This window comes from Falco punctatus, assembly GCF_963210335.1.
Source record: "Falco punctatus genome assembly, chromosome: 15".
NCBI classification, from domain to species: domain Eukaryota; kingdom Metazoa; phylum Chordata; class Aves; order Falconiformes; family Falconidae; genus Falco; species Falco punctatus.
In genome coordinates this window covers 10,024,546-10,049,803 of record NC_137595.1, presented here as the reverse complement: position 1 = coordinate 10,049,803, position 25,258 = coordinate 10,024,546, and the positions used below count along the sequence as shown (strand labels likewise).

At 38.5% G+C, this 25,258-nt stretch overlaps 1 protein-coding gene and 1 long non-coding RNA gene across 11 annotated transcripts in view; both read right to left on the bottom strand.

The window, feature by feature from the left end:
- The window catches only part of KLHL13 (kelch like family member 13), an 85,059-nt gene that overhangs the window by 46,891 nt on the left and 12,910 nt on the right, over positions 1-25,258 (bottom strand). For 3 of the 10 annotated variants that reach the window (XM_080365873.1, XM_080365867.1, XM_080365872.1), the window contains 2 exons: positions 19,149-19,207; positions 9,982-10,053 (listed from right to left, as the gene is read on the bottom strand). The exons of 2 other annotated variants lie outside the window; for them this stretch is intronic. In XM_080365873.1, the coding sequence (XP_080221999.1) occupies positions 9,982-10,053; positions 19,149-19,168 (92 nt within the window). In that variant the 5' untranslated portion in view covers positions 19,169-19,207. The remainder of the gene's footprint in view (positions 1-9,981; positions 10,054-19,148; positions 19,208-25,258) is intronic. 5 more of the 10 variants (XM_080365869.1, XM_080365876.1, XM_080365870.1 and 2 more) reach the window with 2 other exon arrangements.
- LOC308053938 lies at positions 149-1,415 on the bottom strand. Its single transcript, XR_013923866.1, has 2 exons — positions 1,359-1,415; positions 149-340 (listed from the first exon to the last, which is right to left on the bottom strand). It is a non-coding gene; the product is annotated as an uncharacterized lncRNA (long non-coding RNA).

Sequence of the window (25,258 nt, the reverse complement as noted above, 5' to 3'; positions counted from 1 at the left end):
CCTGTGCTGCTCCAGTGAATCACAGCTGGCTCAGGAAAGGCCACATTACAGAAAAAAAAAAAAAAGATCAATAGATGAGCATGGTATAGAGGTCCTTGGGATGAAATGGCATTGCACAGCTGTGACGTGTCAAAAGACTGCACAGAAGTCAGCTAAAATAAGAAATATTTTTATTTTAGAACCTTCTACAGTCATCTACTTTTCTGCACTTGAAAATCTTTCTGATTCATACATACACAACACCAAACAACTGTGATAACTTTGAATTGGGACAAGCCTTTTCTCTGGAACAGTTCAAAACAAGGCAGTGGTAGTTCAGGTGTTTGCCTGCCAGAGGGAGCTGAAGGAAAGAAAAAAAAAAATCCCATGTATCCCATTATTTCCAAAGTTTTGGTTTTGTCCCACACCAATCAATTTAACTATTCAAACCAAAAAAGTTTTAATGCAAAATCAACATTTAATGCATGGCAACACTGCACAGAGACTAAGTTTCCAGTTTGCCAGAATGAAATACATATGATGTTGAAAACAGATTTTCATTTAAATGCTTATTGGGTCTTTTTTTGCATACCCTTTCCACTTACTACTTAACACACTTAACATGGGTACACCTATGAATCTGCACGTGTTTATAGAGTTGCTACAGCATAAAACTACAACTTGTTAAGTTACTATATCAATAATTTATTCTTGCATAGCACCAGCTAACCTGAAGAGCTTAACACAGACAGGAATAAGTCTCATTTTGCAAACTGGTAAAGCAAATTATCTAATCAATGTGTTCATGGAAAACCAGGATTCTGTAGAACAGTTCAGGAAAAAATTCCACTGCACACATGATAGAAGACCCTTTCTTTCCATCCTGCACTTCAGCTAACTACTTTCAAATCCAGAAACCAGATCTAAAAGCCAGCATGAATCCCATCAGATTTTTCACATTTTGAAAAAGAGCAGAGTGAGTACATCTTTGAATAGCTCCCTTAATATTTAAAGGCTAAACTGTTCCAACTTTCCTTTGATCAAAATTTCACCGCAGCTTTCAAATAAGCTTAGCAGAATCCCGTGTATTACTTACAATCAAAACACTTTTAGGAAAATCAGTTATGCCACCTTCTGGTATTCATAAGAACTGCTCTACAAGACAAAGACTAATTTTCATAAATTCCCATTTTAAATGGAAAAAAACCCAGCACAAACAGAAAACTCAATTCATGCAGAACACTGATGCGAAATACGACTGTCTTAAGTGTCAGTTGATTTGTGCAACATCACTAGCTTGGACTAGCTTGTGCCCAGCCGTACAAGTTCCTAAGCCTGTAGTACCTGCGGGCAAACACAGCATCATTCCCTCAAGTTACCTGGTTTGCGACGGGAGCTGTTCTGCACTTTGCCCCATCTCACCGGCTATAGCAAAGGAACTGGAAAAAGCAGAGTGTGAAAAGGATGAGCAAGCCTGCAAAATGGCTTCTGTAAGAGGAACAACTTGTAGATTGGACTTAACAGCACAGAAGGCAGACGGACAACAAGGAATACGTTAAGAGTGCACAGCGTCACAAAAAGAACGGTAAAGGTATACAGGGAGTCATTACTCATCAGCTCGCCGACACAAAAAGAAAGCTTCAAATGAAACTAGCAGATATCTGGAGAAAAAATATAAGAAACTTCTTCACGTAACATGCTTCAGCTATCACTATCGGCTTTCCAGTTACCATTTCTTCTTACAACACAGATTCACAGAAGTAACTGTGAAAAGTAATTAAAAAAAAAGGTTTGTACTGAAAGGCACAGCAGGTGACCCAAAGCAGAGTCACATACAAAGCCAGTAACCTAATTTCTCCAGCTTTACCTCCCACTTCCAAAGTGTCATTAACACTGTCCCAGGACAGTGTTATATAAGTGTATATAAGAACTATAAACACCCTTCTTTCTGTATCATACCTGGATCTATGCAATATAATCTGTACTGCTAAGCACACAAGGAAAAAAGAATTTAAGATGCAACTTCATTTCAGTAATTTTAACATTTCCAACCCAAGCCTTCAACATAACACCATTTCGAGATGTCAAATTTCCACCGACAGTTTCCCAAGCAGGAAAAGGAAGAAAGGTGGCATAGAATTAGGTATGAAGTAACATTAATCAATTATGTGGATAAATGACTCCCAAGTGTGTCAACTCTGATGCTCCACTGTTCCTCACAAGACAAACCTTAACAATTCTCCAACTTTAGACAATCTTTGACCCACACATTAGAATTTCTGGCTATAATTTTCCACTAACTTTGGACTACTAAAGTTTAATTACATTAATTTAAAATGTAATTAGGAAGTTTTGTGTAGGTATCACAGAAACCCAATACCATGCTCAGGTACTTACGTACAAGTAGCAGAACCAACATAAGACACAGCTGAAATACAAGGACATCTATAAGCATCCCCACTTACTTATCACACCTTCCCACAAGCCTCTGCATATTCTTTCAGCTATATACGTATTCAGCTCTTTGCAGTATGTGTCCCATTTTATAATCATTTTCTGGATTCTAAACAAAGCAAAACTTCTGCGTTAAGCAAAGATTTGCTCTAACGTGTTCTTACAATTAATGCTTTTACTCATTCTTAAGTTCAGCAGTTTGGTTTCTGGAAATGCTGTAATTATCATTTTGCCCACACCAGGCAGAATGATGATATGCAGAAAGGTATACACATACCACGAGAAGTACAAAACATTATTTTCATCACAAACACCACCACAAGTCATGCTGTAACACCACTTTATTTGCTTGAAAGATTTTCCAACAACCTCAAAAGTCACCAATAACACCAAAGTTGCACAGTAATATTTGAGAAGAATCATGGATAGTAACTCAGACCAGGCATAATGAGACTGTGACCACCTGAACAAAGTCTTGCTGCGTATTGCACAAAGTGTTGCCTGGAAAATGCAATGCTATAATCCCACATAATGAAGTGTTAAAATAATCAAATAAAAAAAAAAAGTCAAGCACTGCTGTCAGTCACGCCTGGACTGCTCCTGTCTACCCATGTGTTTACAGTCATTTAACTGCCACCGAAGAGATGCTTTGCTAAACTGCAAACATCTAGTCACTCATTTGGAACAGCAATTCTAAATTTCAAACCTTAAACTGAAATCATTTCTGGTGTCTAGCAAGTCAAAGGTAATCTCAGATGAACTCAATACTTTCATGATACTACAACCCTTGAGAGCTGAAGATTTTACAGCCTTCAAATAGCATATAGTGGAAATACGAAAAAGCGGCAAGATTAAATCTGGGGGCACCTGGGAAATCTCTAATGAGCCAGCCATACACTACTCCAAATCCAAAAAGCACAGGGTACAGCAGTCAGACAGATTAGGAAGCGAGGAAGGCAGGGCAATATGCCAGGTATTTATTCAATAGGGTCAGCACAGAACTTGAAGCAAAACGCAGTTGGTAGCTCAAGATAAGATGAACATTTGCCACAAGAGTCTCTGTAAACACTGAAATAAAAACTTTCCAGTGAATAATAAACCTATGCATAAACCAACAGTTACAGTAACTATTAGACCACAGGAGTTTTACATAAACACTGCTACAGAAGAGTGTTCTTTCTTTAGTACTTCTCATCAGATTTCTGCAAACTTCTGTTCTGGCTCACATCCTGAATCAAGCAACAACACGCACAAACATACCTTTTTCTTTGGTTCTTTCACTTAAGTGGAAACATAAGCAAAATACGAACATCTTGCTGTGCAAAAAGCAGCTGCTGGGGAATTTTTTTTTTTTTTTTGTGTTATATGACAAAATTGTGCTGGTTCCTGAAATGTGCTTTCAGGGATTTTGAGGGAGAACAATGGCAATACTCAATTTAAACACACAATCCTGATTTATTAAAAAGAAAAGACCTCTTTGAAGACTACCAGGGATGTTAAATAATTACATTCAATAAACAGTTAAGAAGTTGTCCAGGATTCTCAGCCCTCACATCAAACACCTCAGTGTAGAGTAACTAAATCTAGCATTTTCAGATAAGGAGACTATTTATGATTACCTTTTATCAACACTCTAGAAGAATGCACAAGGCGCAGCGTGACTAAATTTTTACCTCATTGCTGTAATCCAATGAAAGCATACAGAATCTAAAGGGCAAAAGTAAAACTAAGTAAAATTATTGAGCCTTAGCTTTCCATTGTTGCATGCACATAATAAATTCTTTTTAATAGCAAATTCCAGTAATGTGATTCAGTTCATTTACCCCCCTTCTCTCTCCCTTTGCTCCCAAGTTCTGCATTGTAAATGGTTTTCTAACCCAGCACGATAACTGTCCAGAGAACAAGGCCATTCTGTTCTTAAACAACACTCCTTATTACTCCTAAACCACGCATAGCAGAGAGATGGCTAGTCTAAATTCAGATCGAGCCAGCATGCATCACATAATTACTGCTCATCAGCTGACGTCTTTGTCACACCCCACGAAACAGAAAAGGATTTCCGGCTGACAATGACAGACCAGTGATGTCCTGGCAAAGCCCCGAGCAAAGCCCCAGACAGACTCCTATGTATTTAACTATATGGGCCCAGCTCTAATTATCCAGAAACAGAACTGAACAGTCACATTGGTGCTCTAATTACTGGGGAGACAGAACAAGAGAGGAGAAAAGCGCACTGTGGGAGAAAAGAGGAACCCAGACAACAGCCAAAGATGCTGCTCTAGCCAGGAGAGAACAGCTTTACAAAGCCTGCAAACTCCTCTGCTTCAGTTCTCATGTTCTGCTGCACTCCCACATTGCTCTGACTCACTCAGGTCACATCGACCCACATTTAAGCAACTGCGAAAACAGATTTGAGATCCTTGTCCAGCTGGGGTACTGAGGAACTTGCTGACTTGTTGATACATGACCTCTGTGCTCCTTAGGACAACAGAAGCAAATTGACAGCATCTGAAGATTTAACACATTCACTTCAAACTATATTTCGTTCCAGGTCCTTGGCTGATAGACCTCCACCTACCTGGCTGTCAGCTTTGACTCAACTAGCCTGTAACAGGTGAGCTGGAGCAGAAGAATGAAACCAGAAGTCTGGAATTTGGAACAGGGCAGTTGCATGCTGAAAATGTTTGGAATCCAACACGATGGAGCTGGATGTGGTAACATAGCTTGGGAAGATGGAAGGAGATTAACAAAACGCTCAGGTTTCAGAAATGTCTTAGGAAGGTCAGGCATAAATATATGCACAACGTTGTAACAAGGCAGAGTAGTGGTAATAGTTGTAGATAAGGGTTTTCCATGATGGAAATACTTGTACATTTTAACAGTGCACTATTATCTTCAGTTGTTAAATTTACTGTTACCTGCAGGAATCATACTAATATCTGGATCTCAAATTTCAGTGTCCATCTGTTTATGGGATTGGTAGTCACCAGGCTGTAGAAGAACACACTGCCTGAAAAAACGAATTGTTTCCCTCAACAGCCTTCACTGGCCCTGCAGAATACTTATGATACCTCTGAAGACCATGTCAAAACTTAATAGTTGCTTCAAATTTCACTGTCCAGGGCAGGACACTAATGCAAATATAACCTAACACTTCTCATTTTCACAAGTTATCCTTAACAACACTAGCTAGCTTGAAGAGCAGCTCATTTAAAATGAAAAAAAAAAAAAAAAAAAAAAAAAAAAAAAAAAAAAAAACCACAAAAAGCCAAAAAAACCCACCCAGTTTCAGATGCAAATCCTACAGATCTCCCTATACGGTGAACACCCAAGCAAGACTGGGTAGCCTGTTTTTCCAGCATAGTTTCCACCACTGTTCAATTATTTTTTAAGATATGCCTCATTTTACATCCACATGAACTAAAACCTGAATCACAGACGTCCCAGCTGTCCAAAGACAATGGAATCGTCAGAAACGTATTATCATGCTGCACACATGAACATACACATGCAGAACACCTCGAACACCTCTAGCGTTAAAAAAATGGAATATACAAGTGGGGTTTGTTGGGTTTTTTTGACTGGTTGGGGTTTATAATGCAAGTTTTTCTGCTGTTCAGGTGTGAGGGTTGTTTTCCCTTCAAGTAAGGCACAAATATACACATCCTTCAGTTAGTTACTCTGGGGTGGGGTGCTGTTTGGTCATTTGTTTTTACATGTAGGAAGTACCAAACTATTTAGCACCCACAAAGAAATGTCTACTTCCCTTTTCAAAATTAGGCGCCTTCTTGTCAGCAGAATGACACAAAAACTGATCACATGCAACCACAGAGAAGTTTTTTCTTCCCCCTCCCTTTATTAATGAAGAATAATTTAATTCTTCCATATTTGACTATATGGGAGGACACTGATTATAGCAGAACGTTAGCACCGAAAGTATTTTCTGGGACTAAGTAAATTAAAGATAGCATTGTTGCTTTAAAAGATGACAACTTTTATTTCTGAAGTTGTTTAGATGATCAACTGCTGGCTAAGGCAGATTAAACAGCATATTAAAATGATTCAATTTTGCAACAACAGGAGTTATTTTAGTTTTTGAATGTTTTGTGCATTATCAATTTAAGAACTGTGCCAGTCTGTACCGAGAACTAATAGACCCAATTTAAATATAGGGTCGCAATGGATAAATTACGTGCAGAAAAATCACATAACCTCTCTAAGGGATAATGCTATACACGCTATTTGAGAAGATTATTTTAGTTTTAGGACTCTAAAGCACCTTACCATAAGCATAAAGTGGCTTTAACTTGACACATTAAATAAACACCAAACTGAGCAGGGAAACAATTAATTATAACACTACACCCACCACTCGCCATCAAGAAAACCGTTCCAACCAATGCATATCCACCCAAGTGACTGAAGACAGGTATGGATTCGAAAGGGCAAGTGACAATCAGCATGAGATTACATTACACTGCTAACAACACGTCACCAGTTGGAGAACTTTGCAGACTTGGAACTTCTCAGCAAACACCGCTTACCCAGTCATGAACACAGTACAAACCAGCCAGATTTTCCAAGCAGCTCACCTACTCTGCAAGCTTTCCCTTCCCATTAAAAGCAGTAGGCTCACTTTCTTCACGTGTAATACAAAGCGTTCTAGATCCACACCGATTTGCTTCCCACATCAAGATCAAGTTGCAAACATTTCACGTGTCAAAGGCACCAGTTTTCAAATCATATACTAAAATTATATTTGGGCAGATGTTAAGATCCAGAAACCACGTACAGAGGGAGTTTAACTGCAGTTAACCCACAAATGTACCTGAACCAAAACCAAAACCCAGCTTTTAAATATACGAGAATGTTTCTACGTTGAACCACCGATCCTTTCTTCATGGAAAAAAAATAATCAACAGTACACCCAATGTTACCTTTCCAATATATTCAAAACTGCATATAAATTTCTAGTCACACAAGAGCAACTTCTGTTTGATCAAATATTCCATCACAAAGAACACGTTACTCTTCCCTAGTCAATCTTGAAAAAAATTAGAGATTTTATTTAAATGCAAGTCAACACTAAAGCTGTGAGGTTTTACTTTATTATTCTTTAAATCATGTTGGTTAAATAAAAAAAGTAATTTGGAAAGCTAAAAGCATTTATTGGAGGAAACACTTTTTACTGAAGAGATTATTCCTTCCACTGATGTTAAGAAAACATTTCCTCCTAAACAAGCACAGTGTCATACACACCATACTGAGACCAGATGTGACCAACACAAGTACTCAAGAAATAAGAAACTTGTCATCTCCTCAAAAAAAAAAAATCCACTAGATTTTTTCCAGTTCTTTCTTTTCTAACTTAACTCTTACATGAATGTATTCACAAGGCTTCATATGAAAATGCCACCATTCACATCTCAAATGAAAACATACTTATAAAATATAAAAAAAGTGCACTTGCCTAAGAACAACAGACAAATTCATAAACCTAATGAGGAGAGAAAATGCTTGTAACGTCACTGGTATAGACGGAGAGAGGCATGTCTGCTAAATAAAATCAAGTACAACAGAGTAACTAGAGGGAAACAGGATGGAGTAAAGAGGTACTCTGGGATTACTAGAGACTGGAAGCTGAAGATAAAGAGAACACATCATAACTCTGCTTTAAGGAAAGCTTTTAGAATTTTTTTTTCTTCAAGTTTCATCAAGCATCATTCATTAAACAGCTGTTTTTCATGCTAAGCAGAAATGTGACTGACCAACACTGCTAAACGGCCATATGCATTCCTATGTATACTGAGTGCCAGCAGTATATAAGAATCACTCATACACAAGAGTAAAAAGTGAAACACACTGAATATGCTTAAGTCACCATAAATGCACCCAGCAGAAAACGGGCACTTGTGTGCCTGTTTTGAAAAAAAAAAAAAAAAAAAAAAAAAAAGGGCAGAAAATCTGTAGCTTCTAATCCAAGATCAAACGTACAGTGAAAAATTGCCTCAGAAGCAGAAAGCAGCACGCTGCTCAGTTTGATCTTCCTACAAGAATGATTTAACTGCTGCCAACATATAACTTCAACTGTTGTCCCATGAATTATCTGTTTAGAATGAGACCAAGGTACAGAAGATCAGTCAATGAAACTACAGAAGCTACTCATACAAACATTCAGATTTCTTCAGTCTAAACTTGCTAAAAAAACCAAGGTTGCTAAATGTCAATACAACCTTTGGAACAGAAATAATTGAGCATTTATGCTTCAGAAGAATGCTTAAAACAGTTGTTTAAATATATTAATCTAGTTAAATGAAAGGTTTAAATGATTAAATGCCATTAACAATCAATCAACATGAAGAATGTATAAGTCTTAAATGGCATTAATAGAAAATTGCTAGTCATGAATGATGCCATTTGATGCAGTAATATTTTCAACCACCTACAAAGGAAAACAAATTGAAACACTCGTATTCATGCTGCTATGTTTCATACAGCCGTATAGAAAAGTACCCTGTCAGTTCCTCAAACAAAAAACATCAAATGAAAACTAGCATTCTTGGCATGATGAAGCTCCTTTACAAAGGAGTGCCAGAAACTTTTGTGCCAGCACCTACTTCATTATAAACTTAAGACATCTAATCTTATGTTTTCTTTTCCATTTAAGCATGACATTCTTATTCAACTACAAAAAACGTGAAAACTAATCAAGATTTAGCATGCACCTCCAAGATTTTCTACAGAAAGATACTACACTACAAAAATACTATTTTTTTCTTGTTTCTTTGAAAGAATGAAACCAGTCATTCCAACATAAATTAATCAGATGAACCAAACCACCATTGCAGGCGTACAAAGTACAGCACAAGATAATATAAACAATTTTACAGCTTTCAGGTTGACTTAATAAAGGAACAATTATGTTTTAAGTAAGAACTTTATTTCAAGATAGGAAGACACTGAAATAAGGTTGCTGGAATTTCTTCCAGGATAAGGTTATCATCTCAACTCTTGCTTTAAATCATAAAGCACAAAAAGATTAAATAGCAGGTAAAGTGTAACCAAGACAGACAGAATTGCTGATTCCAATATATTGTAAGACAGAAATTCATTTCCAGTCATATGAGGAATGTTTTCAGCATACGCTGAAAGACCGGATAGCAATTGTTATTGCCTCCTTGTACTAAAATTGGCCTTTGGATACCTAAAAGCAGATGCAATGGCAACTGGATCAACTAAATAAAAAAATCCATAGAAATCTTGAACTGTTAAGGCTGGGGGGCAGGGGGAAGTGAAGGTGGAGGTCTGCTTGCTTTGAAAATCATGTAGTCCATCTCTGAGGAACAAATTAGCTTACAAATCACTAACCACATCCTTTCATTTCTTAAGTCACTTGTTAATTAGCTCTTCCAGAATTCCTCAGTTTTCCAGATGGGGAAGAAAAAAAAGAAAAAAAAAAAAGAAGAAAAAAAAAAAAAAAAGACCTTCCAGGCTGTCATTCTGAAGAAAACTCACGTCTCTGCAGGAATTCAGACACTTCCAACATACCTGTCATGAAGCACTGCTGACACCTCCCCTCTGAGCACAGAATGATCCATGCCGCCCAGGTTAGTAACTCCCCTGTTGACCAAAGGAGATAAAATGTAATATGTAATTTTAGATGAGACCAGACACACTGAAGAGTGTTTAACATGGCAGAACAAATGAAGCTGCAGCAAGTGACACCTGAAGACCTGTGGAGTCCATCTTTTGTTTTTGGTAACAAGTCCTGTTTGAAGAAAAAACTAAATCACAGAGAGCCACAAAGGAGATGAGACATTCTAAAATTTGTTCAGGCATAACAGTATCTGTGTGCTATCCATCTCTGTACTACCTTTTGAGATTTTTACAGAAATATGTCAAGACTATCAACAGCAGGAGGAAAAAAAATTCAAGAATAAACGCCATCAACTGGAAAGTCTGAAGTTAAAAAAGGACACAAGCAAAAAAAAAAAAAAAACCCAAAAAAAAAAAAAAACCACAACATAGATCTTGAGTTGGGGAAAGGACCCATAAGGGTCATCATGTCCAACTCCCTGCTCCTTGCAGGGCTATAATACTAAACCAAACATCAGCACACTCCCTGCCATCCTCAAGCTTTAGGTGCTTTGAGCTACAGCTGCCAGTGTGTACAGCTATGGGGCCAGGGCTTGCAGTTTGTACTGGGATGGGGCCCAGTCTGTACTGGGAAGAGGCCAGGAGATCCAGTTTGTACTGGCACATGGCTAGAGGACCCAGTTTGTATGCAGACAATATCAAAAATGCTCATCTCTATGAAAAGCCTTTATCACAACCTTCCACAAAGCTAGTGCACACGCACTCTTCTCTGCATGAATTCACTCTGTACCGCTCAGCTGCGTTGCCTGTATTTCTGCGACTACCTTGACTACCATAATCTTCAATGAGTCATCTTCTGGCCCACAAAGGCAGGATCTAATCTAGGATGATAATTTCTAATTAATTTGTTGTGTTGGGTTTGCATGGCAAGGTTTTGGTAGCAGAGGGGCTACAGAGGCAGTTTCTGTGAGAAGGAAATAAAATCACAGTGCTCTATTTCAATGCAAGGACCAAAGCTTTGCTGTTCCTCAACTGCTGAAAGTCTGAATAGGAAAGGTAGCAGATTTGGGCCTAACTTGAAGCACAAACAGTAAACGAAGTAAGAAAATTCCATTGTTCTCTTATTTACTTATCTCTGTTCAGCTTATAGAAGAAAAGGTTCAGAAGGATCTAATCACAAGTTTCCAATACCTAAAATGCCATTGTAGAGAAGAGGGACTCCCTTCACAAGGACGCACTTACATTTTTCCTTTTTTCTTCATTAAAGATATTTCTTAAGAAGGTGCTAAGAACCGAATTGCTTCCCAATTAAAATCACCCTTAAGTCAATTCTGTCACCACAAAGCATTCCAGACAATGAAAAATTCTGTAGAAAAAAAAACCACCGCCGAACTTGCCTAGTCATTCTCCTTGCCAACAAAGCATTAAGAATGAAAATGAAATTCTCAAGTTGAACTAAGTCTTCAGACATTTTAATATTATAAAGCCTTGGGTGAACATGACAATATTTACATCAAAACAATCTTTTCATTTTTTCTTTTCTACCCACATACTACTTCGAGTCTTTGGACAGTTCTACATTTATACTTTTCATCTTGCCTGCAGTACTTACATCATTAAGGATGGGGAATTCTGCCTGACTGGCAACTCATTTGCCAGGGGGCAGTAAAGAAATTGCAGGATCATTTCCCTTGGCAAAAGAGTGAAGACATAGGAAACATGAAGGTGCTGTTCCTCTAAACGGACTTACAATTTCAGACCAGCAAAAGCCTTTAACAAATGCAGCTGCATTGATAAATGACATTTATCAATATATGTCATGTATTAGGATAAACTGGGAAAAAGCCACACTTCACAGGCATATGCTGCCTGTATAAAGAGTTACCGTCGAATACACTTTTTTGAAAGGTATTTCTACAACATCCTCAAGATGCAACCTTTTCTCCCTTGTTATCTACTCAGGTAAAATCTACCTTTCACAAAATTAAATTTTTCTGGTTTAAAACAAGCTCCACATTTCTTAAACCTTTGAAACTTCTGAAATGTCTTCCTACATTGTCCCTTCAGTCACATTAATTTACCACAGTGCATCCATCCAATAGTCCTGCTTCCCTTCACATAAAGCATAAAAAGCTGTTTTCTAATGCCCTTCAGGGCTCAGCTTTCCCGTATTTGCAACATTTGTTCCCCGTAATTAGATCAACCTTTGGCAAACTGTCCAGCAAGCACCTCTGTTTACTTTCATGTGACCCCTTACACAAAGGAACCTTAAAACACGAGCAGCGAGGATTTCTCCTTCAAAACCACCACCAAGTCAGCAACGACACATGGCACTTGACAGCCAGAGTGCTGATACACCATAACTGTTACTTCTTAGTAACTCTGATTTTCCATAGATTCCCATCTGCACCTTCTCCTTCATTTTGCACTCCAAGTTACAAGCACTTTGGATGAAAGACATTTAGTTTTACCTTTGTATACCAGCACTGCTTGTCAGGTGAGTATTCACACAACATTACTGAAGGAGAGTTTCTGCAAACTAGATATTGAGCTGTACTTTTCACATACACAAAAAAAATTAAGTAAAAGTATACAATCTTCAAATTCATAAGAATGAAAGATAAATATTTATCAGTCAGTTGTGCATATGGATAAAGTAAAAAAAAAAACCTGCTGCATAATGAAGTTCATAAATTTATTGAATTTTTGTTTTTATTTATAATTATAACACAAGACTGCCTCCAGTAAAATAAGACTATCGCTGAGCCTTTGCAGCAAGAACCAGGAGTTCAAGGCTGACACAGCACAGGTAAGCATTACAAGTGCAAGTAAGCAATTGTTAAGTTAACACTTTGCCTCTTGCAAACCCAGTACAAAAAGTTTATTACCTCTGATCAAAACTAAACACAGTAACAGCTGCAAGCCAATTGCCGAGCGCTCTGCTAGCACAGTAACAGCAGAGACTCAGCCCTTTCCATCAGCAGCTATTCTGATCCAGCTGCAAACACCCAGATGCTGCTTAGAAACAAGCATTAAAGAGGGCATCAGATCAACATTTAAAAAAGATATTCCCCATGGACTTTTCAATTTCATTGAAAAGACTACAAGGGTGTTCCTTACTACATTTTTTAAAAAAAAAAAAAGTAATACTGTTTCCAAAGCTATTCAGTTTTGGCTTCTTGAAGCAAAAGCAAGAGATCATCACTAAAAACAAAAGTTACATGAAACTGTCCAAAGCCTAAAATTTAAGGAAGCTTTGTTACTCAAAAAGACAACCCACTTCATATTGCACACAGGAGTTCATTAAAATTCAGCAGGAGGCACATGCTGGATCAGTTCACACTTCCCGAAAAGCCATTTACAAGCAGTGCAATTTCAGGTAAGCTGCATACACCAAAAAGGAAGTGAGACTGTTTAACAGAACAGGATCCACTACACTGAACTCCATAATACAAAACCATATTTAAAATCAGTGCAAGTAATTCTTGTTCTATGTAAACCATTCTACTATAAAACTAGCCTGTACAGCAGACAGAGCACGATTAAGTCAATGTAAACACCCAGCTTGTGAAAAATACACTCTAACACGCAGGATGCAAGCCAGCAATGGAAACTTTATCAATGTGCACAGTGTAAAGCTCCACAAGATCTACTGCCTTACCCTGATCATCCTAAAACATGTCACAAAACAGTCCAGAAAGATGCCTGCACCAAATCAGAATGCAGTTTCACTGCATAGCTACAGCAATCTTATAAAACATACAGACAGCAAAATTTAAATAAACAGGGCAAGAAAAACCTTCACACAGTCTTAATGCAATCAAATCTATAATCTCAAAACCATTCAGCAATTTCAACCTCTGCACAACATTTGCAGGAACACAATCTTGCTACTGTGCTCCCATGCTAAAACAGGATTATTTCATTGCCTAAGTACCAGCATCTGTGCCCTAACAGATCATGGCTCTGAAGTCAATCTATATTTTGGCAGTTAAGAGCTTCCTAACCTGAACTCTAAGAGCGACAAATCAGACAATAACAGAGTCATTGTTAAATTCCAAAGCAAACATAGAATAGCATTTTATATAAAATTTATATAACTAAAGTTTAAAAGCAGACCTCTCTGCTAATATACTCATTAAGCAACATGTAGGACAAAACGCAGCTGGAGCACACACTTTTACTGAAACTCTAATCCACTAGTTTGAGTCTGCCACGAGTCAAAGATCCCTCCTCTCTTTGTAGATTATTTCTAAAGTTCGTCTGTTTCAAACGAGCTTCTTTCCACACCAATGACCTTGAAGATGACACTGCCTTGTGTCTGAACTAACACAGCAGCCTGCCTGCTACAGCTTTGCAGCCAACAGCCTCTGCAAGAGCGGAGACAAACAGCTCTTCCCCACCAGTACTTCACCATCCAGTAGACCCCCCAGACACATCCCTCCAGGCTGTAGTGGAAGGGACACCTCTTGCCACATCAACCATTTCAGGCAGTATTTCTGGTGCTGGATATCAAACTGTGAAGAATCAGGCTGGTGAGTCCCATGCACCTGACATGCATTACAGGTGGCAGTAGGGTTCTCCCTTGCCCCCCTCCCTTTCCATTCTTCAAATGTCCTTATTTTACTGCCAGCAAAGGTAGCTTTTACCTGAGGATTTCCAAGGACAAAAAAACTACCTTGTTACACAGCATCACACCTTTCCCACAAACAGGGCAAGGACCTGAAAACTCACCCATTTCCACAAGCAGCTGCATGTGACACTAGGTCAGAGTACGGTGCAAGGACAGTCCCAACCCACTGCACTGAGAGTAAAGTAGCAGAACGCAAAATTTTTACAATGCTGAGGTGTGTGTACCAAAACATTGTTTTAAATGAAATATTATTTTAAATGCAAGCCCACTCATCAATCGTTTCATGCTTGGATTTGCACAATGAACCAAATGTAAACTCTCACATATTTATGGCAAGACGAATAAAAATATTACGAAGCTTATTAATTGACCCAAAAATATCTAATCAGTTTGATGTAGACATGTTCTTAAAATGTTTGAGTCCTCACAGATTTACCTTCAGTGTAATGTAAAGGACTTGCATTTCACCTGCATCTTCCATCCCTCATAAAGCCTTTCACCTACAGCTACAACTTCAGCATATTAAAGTTCATTGATCACCACCTATACTTAATAAATGCACACTGCTGAATCCACTGACAAGTTTGATTAGATAAGCATGGCAGGTAAAAAAAAGCACGCAGAAGCAATCCCACAAATACAAGTAAAAGAAAAACCTGTATTGTCTCCAAGTAGACAACAGGACTCATGACATTTGGATCCCACTTTCTCCCCACTAGCAGTGAAAAAAATCCTGCTAAAAAAACCACCTGCTGACTGCCAGTTACTCTAAGAGCATAAAGCTTTACGTGGTTACTAAGATCAGAGAAGGCCAATGGAACATATTAGTCCATTCACGAGGAAACCAAATAGCTTAGATACATCATGTCCCTTCCATGTCCAACTTGTCACATACACCCCTAATCTACTTTACCGAGGGCACAGCTCAAGTACCTTTTACTATTGTACAAATTAGACTTACTCAGACATGGGCAGATGTCAAGTACAAGGCGGCACCCTCGTTCAGCCTGTCAGGAAAAAGAGAATCAGCATAGGGAATGGGTGCCTATCTCCGTTTTGGCTGAAGTACTTTATTTCTACAATTTTAAGTTAAATATTATCCAGTATACTCAGGCATTAATATTGTTGAAGTTTATGAATGTAGGAGTCAATGCTACTAAATGAAAAAGCTTTTATTACACATTCTTATTAGCAAAGACACTTTTTTATGTAATGGACTAAGTTGCAGTCCATATTTCAAGTCCTTTAAACCTGCTGCTTGAGCATTCAAAAGGCAAAACATTTTTCCACTTTTAACCAGAAAGAATGCATGTTCTAACTGCACAGTAACAACCACGATAAAAACAGCAGTAACAGGTAAATAGCAATTTCCATTATACAACCCACAAACTTTATATGACCACATAAATACCACTCTACAGAAAGTAATATTACAGCGCAGAGATAAGCCAAGTTTATGATCATGTAGAACTGGGAAAAGAAACCCGTTCCTGCGCCTCCAACCTGCAACAAGGACTGAGACTATTCAATTCACAAGCTATGCCACTGTATCTCACCCGTATTTACCCTTTCAATAACCCCCTAAGAACTAAAGGAACTAGCCAGATAGATACTACCTGTTATTGCAGCTACTAACGCTGACACAGAGGAGTCTTAACGTAGGCAAATCCAGAAACACTGCTCACGGTGGGTGTCACTGGCTATAAGCCTTATCCACTCTCTTAAGTATCAGAGCACAACCTGACCCAGCCATATGCTCGAGACCATGAAAAGCTGACTGCAATGCAACTAAAAGGTCCTTAACAGCAACCATCTGTACGAATTAAATGCTAGCCCCACAAAATAACTGTTGTCTATTTTTCAGAGCCTTTTCTGAAAATTACTACGCTAAAAATAGTCAACATCTGTAAATACACTCAAAGAAAAACGTATGTATTATCAGTAACTCTGGCATCACTATGGAAATATTTTAAGCTATGTAGACCAATACTCGGAACATTTATATCTAAACTGTATCTCTTGTAAAAAAAAACTATCGATCTAGTTCCAATTGTATTAAGCTGTTAACAACGAAGATATCTTATTAGTGAAAATAATTAAGTTATTTTTCAACTGCAATTTTTTCCAAGTTCTGTAGTGATACCCAGCTGGCAAGTAAATAAAACTGCACTTTTCTAAAACACTGTACCTGTCTAAAACACAAACTTATGCAATCATGTAGATTAGATGGCCACACAACTACTACTTCCCTCATTCACCCTTATACCTTCTAGAAAGCTACAGCAAGAGTTTAAAGAACATTTTCTTTTTTAAAGGATAAAGATTTTTGGTTATGAAAAAGCTCATTCGTCCTAAGCAAGCAGCCTAGAAAGCTGAAACAAAAGAATCTGAACCAAACCAAGTCTATAGTCATACCCCCTCACTTCATTCCTAACAGCAGTAATCTCTGTTGTTGAGTTTGGAGAATTTAAACAGGGACACTTTTAAGCACAGTGCCATCCATGAATGAAGCAGCCCAAGCAGGAGACCCCTGAGCAACTCCTACCTGACTACCTGGGTCAGAGGTGGGACTGCCAAGAGATGATGGTCTCAGGGGCAGGCTGGAACAGCTCAAGGAGCTGCAAAAAGCAGCTCTGCCCACAAGATCTAATCCAGGGACTCTGCCTGAGCCCTGACAAGAATCTGAAAACAAGAACAACATGTGCCATGACCAGTAAATCAAATAATCCACTACTATGGTTATTCATAAAAGGTACCACAGAACATAATCTTTTTATTAAAAATATTCATTATTATTCTTAAGTTATTAAAGCATGTTCCATATTATCACTGCTACTCAGCCAACTGTAGCAAAATCTCCATGGACTCTGGCCACAAGAGTGTGATCTCAAGGTCAGAGAGTACATCAAATTAACACTATCTCCTGGGTAAGTCAGCTGGATCAGCACAAGGATTTCCCCTGCTGCTTCATAAAGAATCCACCACCCAGCCAGGACGCTGTTTTAAAGAGCCCTCCTGAACTGAGAGCCAAAGCCTGGAAGAAGCCAAGGGAAAAAGGTGACTACATGACAGTATTAGCTTGAAGAGGATTTTCTCTTGACTGAAAGCAAGACAGACTACCAGACACTATTTGCAGATGCCAAACCTCACTCTAGAATGAGGAAATTAATGCTTAAGCATTAATGACAATTTTTTAAGTAGTTACACTAAACTACAAATCACGAAATCATATCTATGAAAGTATGCAAAGGGCTCCAGGAAAAGGAAAGCCTAAAAAACATTAAAAAAACCTTTTCCTTAGATCTAGGTAACAAAAAAGGCAAATCCCATGTAAGAAACCAATTTGGTTTCTAACTAGGAGTTAAAAACCAAAAAATTTTCATTATATAGCATAAATACTATAAATGCAAAAGAATTTAGAAATTGAGGTGCCTCAGGTAACAGCAGTTCTCCTCTCTTGAGCTCTTCAGTGCCAAGAAAAGCACTGAAGTTGTCCACAAAGGTACCATTCTCCCAGATAATTATCATTAGAACAAAGCAGTAGCTCCAGAGTATCAAAGCTTATGGTTTAAAAGGCGGCACTCAAGACCACATTACTCATATTATATTTAAAACAAAAAAAACCTAAGCACAAAGACTATAATGGAAAATCCTATAATTACTGGAATTTTGGCCAAAAAAAAAGGAAACATTGGGACTAACTGCAGGAAAGGAAAGAGCTGGCCGATGCATCTATACCACTAGAAACATAGCATATTTATGGAGTCCATCTGACAAGCAGGACATTTCATCACCTAATTGTAACCATTTAAAAAGTGACCTTGTTTCCACAAAAGTAAATCCTTTAAATACTTATTTAGGTACAGTTATATTATGTCACAGAAGTTCATTCTCTCCTGTAATATTTTGGAAGCGCAGTTTAACTGCATGATTCCAGAACACTGTTGTGTTCCAGTAGATGGGAAGTGAAAACTTTCAGGAAAGCTTCTATTGACTGCTACTACTCCTATTTTCTTTATGGCAAATATATCAGACTTCCAATCAAAATCAGACAAGGACAATAAAGCATTCATAACCTGTCACATAGAATAGGTAGCACCTGTAAGCTTGACAGAAGAGCTCAAGTACCAAGTTAACCCTACTGAGGTTAACCCATTTACCCAAAGTCATTGGGTTTTACCGACGCCTAGCACACATGCTGCAGCCAACATTAAAAGCCTTCGGTAGACTGATCAGTATAAAAAAGTTAGGCATCATGGTTAATCATTTATGAAACCATACATATTCTATTGCTTTTTCCAGTTCTACTTCAACTATCAGCTTTGTCTGTGGTTTCCATGAAGGGCTCTATATCCACAGCTTTCCAGAACCAAATGAAGCTGTCAGGCAAATGGCACAGCTATTCTAAATTAGTGGGAACAAAAACATAAATTAATTCCCACATTAGCATTTTGGGCTTTGCAGAAAACACACATCGGTTACTCACAAAGTGTCTCTCCACATCATCTCTGATAAGCGGAAATATCTCCTCTGTTCTTCATGCACCTGTAGTCAAACAGAAAAGAATTGAAGGAGAGTCACAGGCAGACATCCCAAAATAGCATCTGCCTCTCAGATCTCACAGATTTTCACAAAACCAACCAAGATTCATTCTAAACATTCACACACAATATGACTTTTCCCCCATTTCACTGACTTTTTCCAGTAAAATCACAGAGATAAAGGAGCACAAAAGAAAGAAAACTGCTTCTTGTTTGCACGTATTACACTGCTCTGTGCTGTGGAAACAAGGATGAATTATGAAAACTAATCAAGTGAACAGAGAGAGCACATGCCCTAGATTTTTCAAATAATCTCTTGGTTTAACCCAGTTGTTCCTGAGCCTGCCTATCCCGTGAACAATTTACTAAAATGGATGCTGTGACTCATTAAAGCCACCTTTTATTTTAAGAGGGAGAAAAACAGTTCAAATTATTTATGTGCAAGACGTAATCACATTAGTTTGTACAGAAGAGGCCAAAATTTTAATGAGTTCCATGTTTAAGATCTAATATAATTAATAAATATTCCTTGTTCTTTTTTTTTTTTTTTTTTTTTTTTGTCTCAAGAATATCTTACAGCCATTAACTGAAATGAAAGACTACAGACTACTCAAATTTGTGAACTCGTACTTCCACTTGAAGGGACAGTGGAAAAGGTGTAATGTTTCAATTTGCTGACATCATTTAGCAGCAAGCATTACAGAAATAAACTATGCAACACTCCTGAAAAAATACCACGCTTCTGATTTTTGGTCTTTTGTATATTTTCCATTGATAAACCTAAGTGAATGATAAAAAGATAGTAGCTGTATGAATTAGATATTTCTTTACTATTTACTATTAACTCACAGCCCAAAGCAGCAATTCCTACCCCTTAATTAATACTTTCAACATACACAAGTAAAACAGTATTTTTAGATATGGTCACGAAACATTAAATCTGTGTAACAGATTTGAAATAATAGGTCTGTTTATACAAAAGAAAAAACAAACTTCTGCAAATCATCCTCTCCCCTCCAATTCCTCTGTATCGTTACACATAAAATTCTGACTTCAGAGTAGCTCACAAGCAATGGTAACTTAGGAGCCTCTCTAAAATTTTACTTTGGTAAAGCAGATTTAGACATTTAGGGAAAAGAAACAGTAGACAATATTTGTAAACATGAATTATAAATTTAGTCTGTGCTTTGCAGTACTTTAAACATGCCATAACAGAGGCGACATCAAACAGAATTGCTTAACAGCACCTAACTTGCCCACTCCCTCGCACTGATGCTAAAGCAGCAGGTAGAATAAGATGGTTCTTAACTCCTGGAGTTGCTGCTTCTTAGGACATCCCCTTGTTCCAAATAAACTTCAAGGTTTTCCTCTATTAAGTCTGATGAATAAATAGAACATGTTTTATCTATCCTCTATCATAAAACTAACATGTTCAAAGAGTACCATGTACTTCTGAACCACTCTCCTACCATCTTATTCAGAAATAAGTTATTTGCAAAGTTCTACATGATACACAGTGTGGTTAATGTAATTAGGATGGACACTGTAGTCTCACTCGTTTCACCATCCTGTGGGCACTGCACAGGCTTCTCTGATGAGGCAAATACACTACACAACAGCAGGAAGGGATCAAAAGACAGTTGCCCCTCAACTTCACAGAACTCTAAGGCTGGGATTAAATTAATTCTAAGAAATAGATGAAGCTGGCCTCCTCTTGAGCAAGCATATACTACAGATGAGTTTGTGTATATAGTCAAGCATCTTTGCATACACCTGCTTGGTGAGGTCAAAACCATGTTCCTTTGATGTGGTCTTTAACAGGGTTGCTTATCTGTACAGATCAACTATACTGCTCACTCCAGCTTGCTTAAAGATCAGGAAGAAAAGCTGGCCTTTTGATTATTAAACTATAAATAAAAGGGGGGGGGGAGGTAATCCTTCCATTTTACATTAATTTCCCTAAACAGGTCACTCCAAGTCAACTTAGCTGCAAGTTTTTTAAAGTTTTTCAAGAAATAAGGGTTAGCAGCACACAATAAATTTGTGCTGTGCCCAACAAAACCAGACCTGAACTCCTGAAAACATCACTTTCACCTTCCTGCAGAGACTGTTTAACACATTAAACTGGCAAACGTATTTACACACAGTCAGTACTACTTCTAATAACTTCACCCCTGTTGCCTAGTTTCCAATACAAAGCTATTAGAAGGGATTTAATTTTTGAAGTCACTCTATCTGTATATTTCCTGCTCTCACCTGAAGGTATCTCTGGGATGAGGTCTTAGCAGAACAGCTTGTTTTCTGCTCACATTACTCTGCTTGTGAAAGAAAGCTGAGCCAATTATACTACAAGGTGAAAGCTGAATTTATTTTTTTTTTTAAAGTTACGGGCTTTTTTTAAAACCACTGCTGACAGGACAAAAACTACCTCTGCAGCCACGTGGGGCTGACTTGCAGTAGAAAATGAGAAATGTTTTTTTTCCCCCTGTACACAGGAGAAAACTAAAGATTATAAAAATAAATAGTGCAGGCAAGCTGATGCACACAAGTTCTAAAACTGTCAACTGATGGATTTTCTTCCAATAAAGCACAAAATCCATCAAGTGCATGAGGAACATACACCAAGTCTCACTACCACAGAAATTCAGATAGTTCAAATTCCACGTTAAAAATAAAATTTTTCACAGTCAGAAAAGTTTTAGCTAACCTTCAACTTCAACAACAGCACCGCTATCAACTTTTCCATCCTCACCATTGATTCTACATGCCCAACACACAAATATGAGAAATTCACACCTCTGCTTACAATTTTACAGCTACTCACTGTGTCCACAGAAAGGACAAATCTGATCACCAGCACTAACTTGCCTCCCTGGGCCAGGAGCTGGGGGCTAAATTTCTCACTGCTGTGCAAGTTCCTCAGGTCCCTTTGGTTTGTGGTGTATGCTCGTGTTGCTGCTGTTATATTTTGTCATCATTCTTTCCGATATACAAAAGCAAGTACGTATATTTATGAATAACGATTTGTTTCCTATATAACAGATTATATTTGTTTTAATGACCCTCAGCATGAATTTGGGAAGACAGAATAAAAAAGAGGTGTGGTCAAGACCCATGTATAAATTGACTAGCATTTCTCAGAGAAGTTACACTACTTCTAATTCCAATTCCATAAAGTAAATAAAAACACTACCTGTGTTGGTCATATGCCAGTGCACACAACACACATAGCAGACACCCTGTGAAACTACTTTATGCCTATATTTCATCTGCTATCAGAATGCTCTAGACGTTTCAGAGCTGATAGACAATGCACACGGTTTATGTAGGTTACTTGTATCAGTTACAGTCAGCTCTTCAAAAACAACAGAAAATTAGTGACACGTGTCAACAGCGTACAATGAAGTGTGTGGGGCAGTTGAGGAAGCCATGAAATGAACAAACCCATGCATCCTCAGGGGTAAACAAAAGAGCGCACAGTGAACATGAAGAATATGCTCAGCAGGTCAGAGGACAGACCTCAGCAAACACGTCATTTCCACAGAAGGGAAGCTGTTTTCAAAATGATGCTCAGAAGTCACAAAGCCAGAAGATGCTGTGATTTAGCCTGACCTACAACATGAACACAGTCCTTTCTCTAGCACGTGAAAACTAATAGTAGCCAATGAAAATTAAAACCATAAAACAGAACTGCTGGAAAACAGACTGTTGACTAGATCTACAGGGAGCACGACACTAAATTCTAGCCCGAGAACATTAACGAAGGACACAGTTCCACATTACGCTTAGTTGGACCTAACTACCACTTGCTTACTTTCTGCTGAACCTAACAAACCAACCAGCTGCAGAATTCAAGAGAAAACAGCCAGCAGCACCCAGCACAGCTAACACACTGCCTCCCATCAGCCCAGCAAGGTGTTTCCACTCACCTGGTAGCACCCACACATCCCCGGCACCCAATGACCAACTGTGCAAAAAGCAGAAGACAGCACTGGCACCTTCAGCAGCAGCCGACTAAATCTGACACCAAACTGTACTCTTGAAAGAGCTGCTTTAATCTCTAAATAAAAGTAAAAATAAGAAAAATCTCTCCATAAATACAGAGAATTATTATGCCTAGAACAGCATTTTTATCTTAAAAGCAGGATAGCCTGACGTATGAAATTTTCATCATGAACTTTGTACGTGTTTCTGGACATCAGCACAGCCTCCCAGCTTTTATAACAGGCATCAGAGTTGAATTACCCAAGAGCAGCACTAACATATATCAAATATCACCCAATAATCAATAATTAACAAGCAGAATCATTACTATTTTCCACCTATAAACTAGAAGTATGTAAGTACTTAAACATTTTCAATAAAAATCAAGTCCACACACAAAGGAACCCCCCCTTACCTTAAGACTACAGAAGATGCAACTGAAGGTACCAGTTCGCTTCAGTTAACCAAGGTACCGCATTTTGAAAAACTCAGTGTCGTAAAGGAAGCCAACTATCTGTTGAAATACAACTCCAGGTAGCAGAACAGATCTTATCCTAACAGAAGTTTAATAATTGTGTTAAGTGAAGGCGTTTTACCCACCGAAAGCAATGCTACCACGCTTGTTAACTGCAATTACATAATGCCCTTTGTTAATGTGCTTTAAAAATATGTTCAATGAAAATTCTATTCAACCTATTTTAGGAACACAAACCAAGCTTCAATATGTTCACACAAGCTTAGAAGTCTTCAGTAATATTTTATGTACAACAAACAAGCTTCTCGGTATCGTATTCCACTCATATAGCAAGAAAAAACAGTTCTCCCAAGATCGAACCATTGATACGCTGCCTACAAAGCGCACCCAAGTAAAACACCTGCAGTTTTAAATGACACCACAGGCAGCAAGGAAATGCCATATTGGATGCCCCTATATTATGATCTCAAAACAAGGAGCTTCAGCAATTACAGCATAGCTTAATCCAACCCCAGAGAATGAATGGACGTTTTTCCCATTAGGTTGAGCCCTAACAAGACCAGCTCTACACAAAATGATCCCAGCCTGGGAACAAAGGGGCACAGGAGGAGGCTGCAGATGACACACCACAGTGGCAGCGAGTTTTAAGGTACCAGCACAGGGAGGAAACCAGGAGGCAGCAGGGACCAGTGTCCAAAAACACAGGAAAGCACATGTGAGACAAACCAGCTCCTTGCCAGAGCCATGCAGACCTGACAGGTTAGTAACTCTCCTGGGTTCACACTGCCTTTGTTGCTTGGACAGCAGCACTGCTCTGTCTCGCCTGCCCTTGGCTCAGACATCTGCACCACCTCTTCACCCACAGCTGCAGCTCCAAGCATCACTCAGAGCTATGCACAGCACCCACAGGGTCTGGCAGTAGCAGCTGCCTAAAATGCTGATGCCCCGCTGATGCTATCCCTACACCCAGTCCTGAGCAGGTCCCTACCAATGATGATGCCCATACTCGTTTGTCTGTGTCCAGACCATAAAGCAAGCATTTTCCATGCCACTCCTCTATTAAAAGCAATGCGGTCTTCTGCCTCCATGGTTAGGATGGGAGGAAGGCTTTTAATAGTTCTCTCTCAAAAGCCCTGAATGTACAGAGTTAAGACCCTTCCATTTGTTAGGAGCTCCATTCTTGGGAGTGTATGCCACAGATTTAGAGGCATCAACTAAATGCTGCTCTGGAAGGGTTAATGAAAAGGCCAGTTCACACCCGACTGAAAATGAGTGATAACAACAGGAGGTGAAATTCCTAATTTTAATGTACGCTCCAGTAGACTGAAATCTTCCGGTCTTCAGAAGTGACTTTTGGATAGCCAGCATATATTACCTGCCCCAAAAAAAGCAAAAAAGCTCAGATCATTAAAGCCCACTTTCCCAAATTCTGCTACACCTCTCCTGTATCACACAGCAGAGTATCAGAGACACCTACTTCACTGAGAAATTCAATCCATGTTATTTCCTTAAGCTACGATTCAAGTAGCCATGTGACAAGCCACCTTGGAATCACTTTGCACTAAACTCTGAGCCTTCCCACCTGCTGTTACTTTT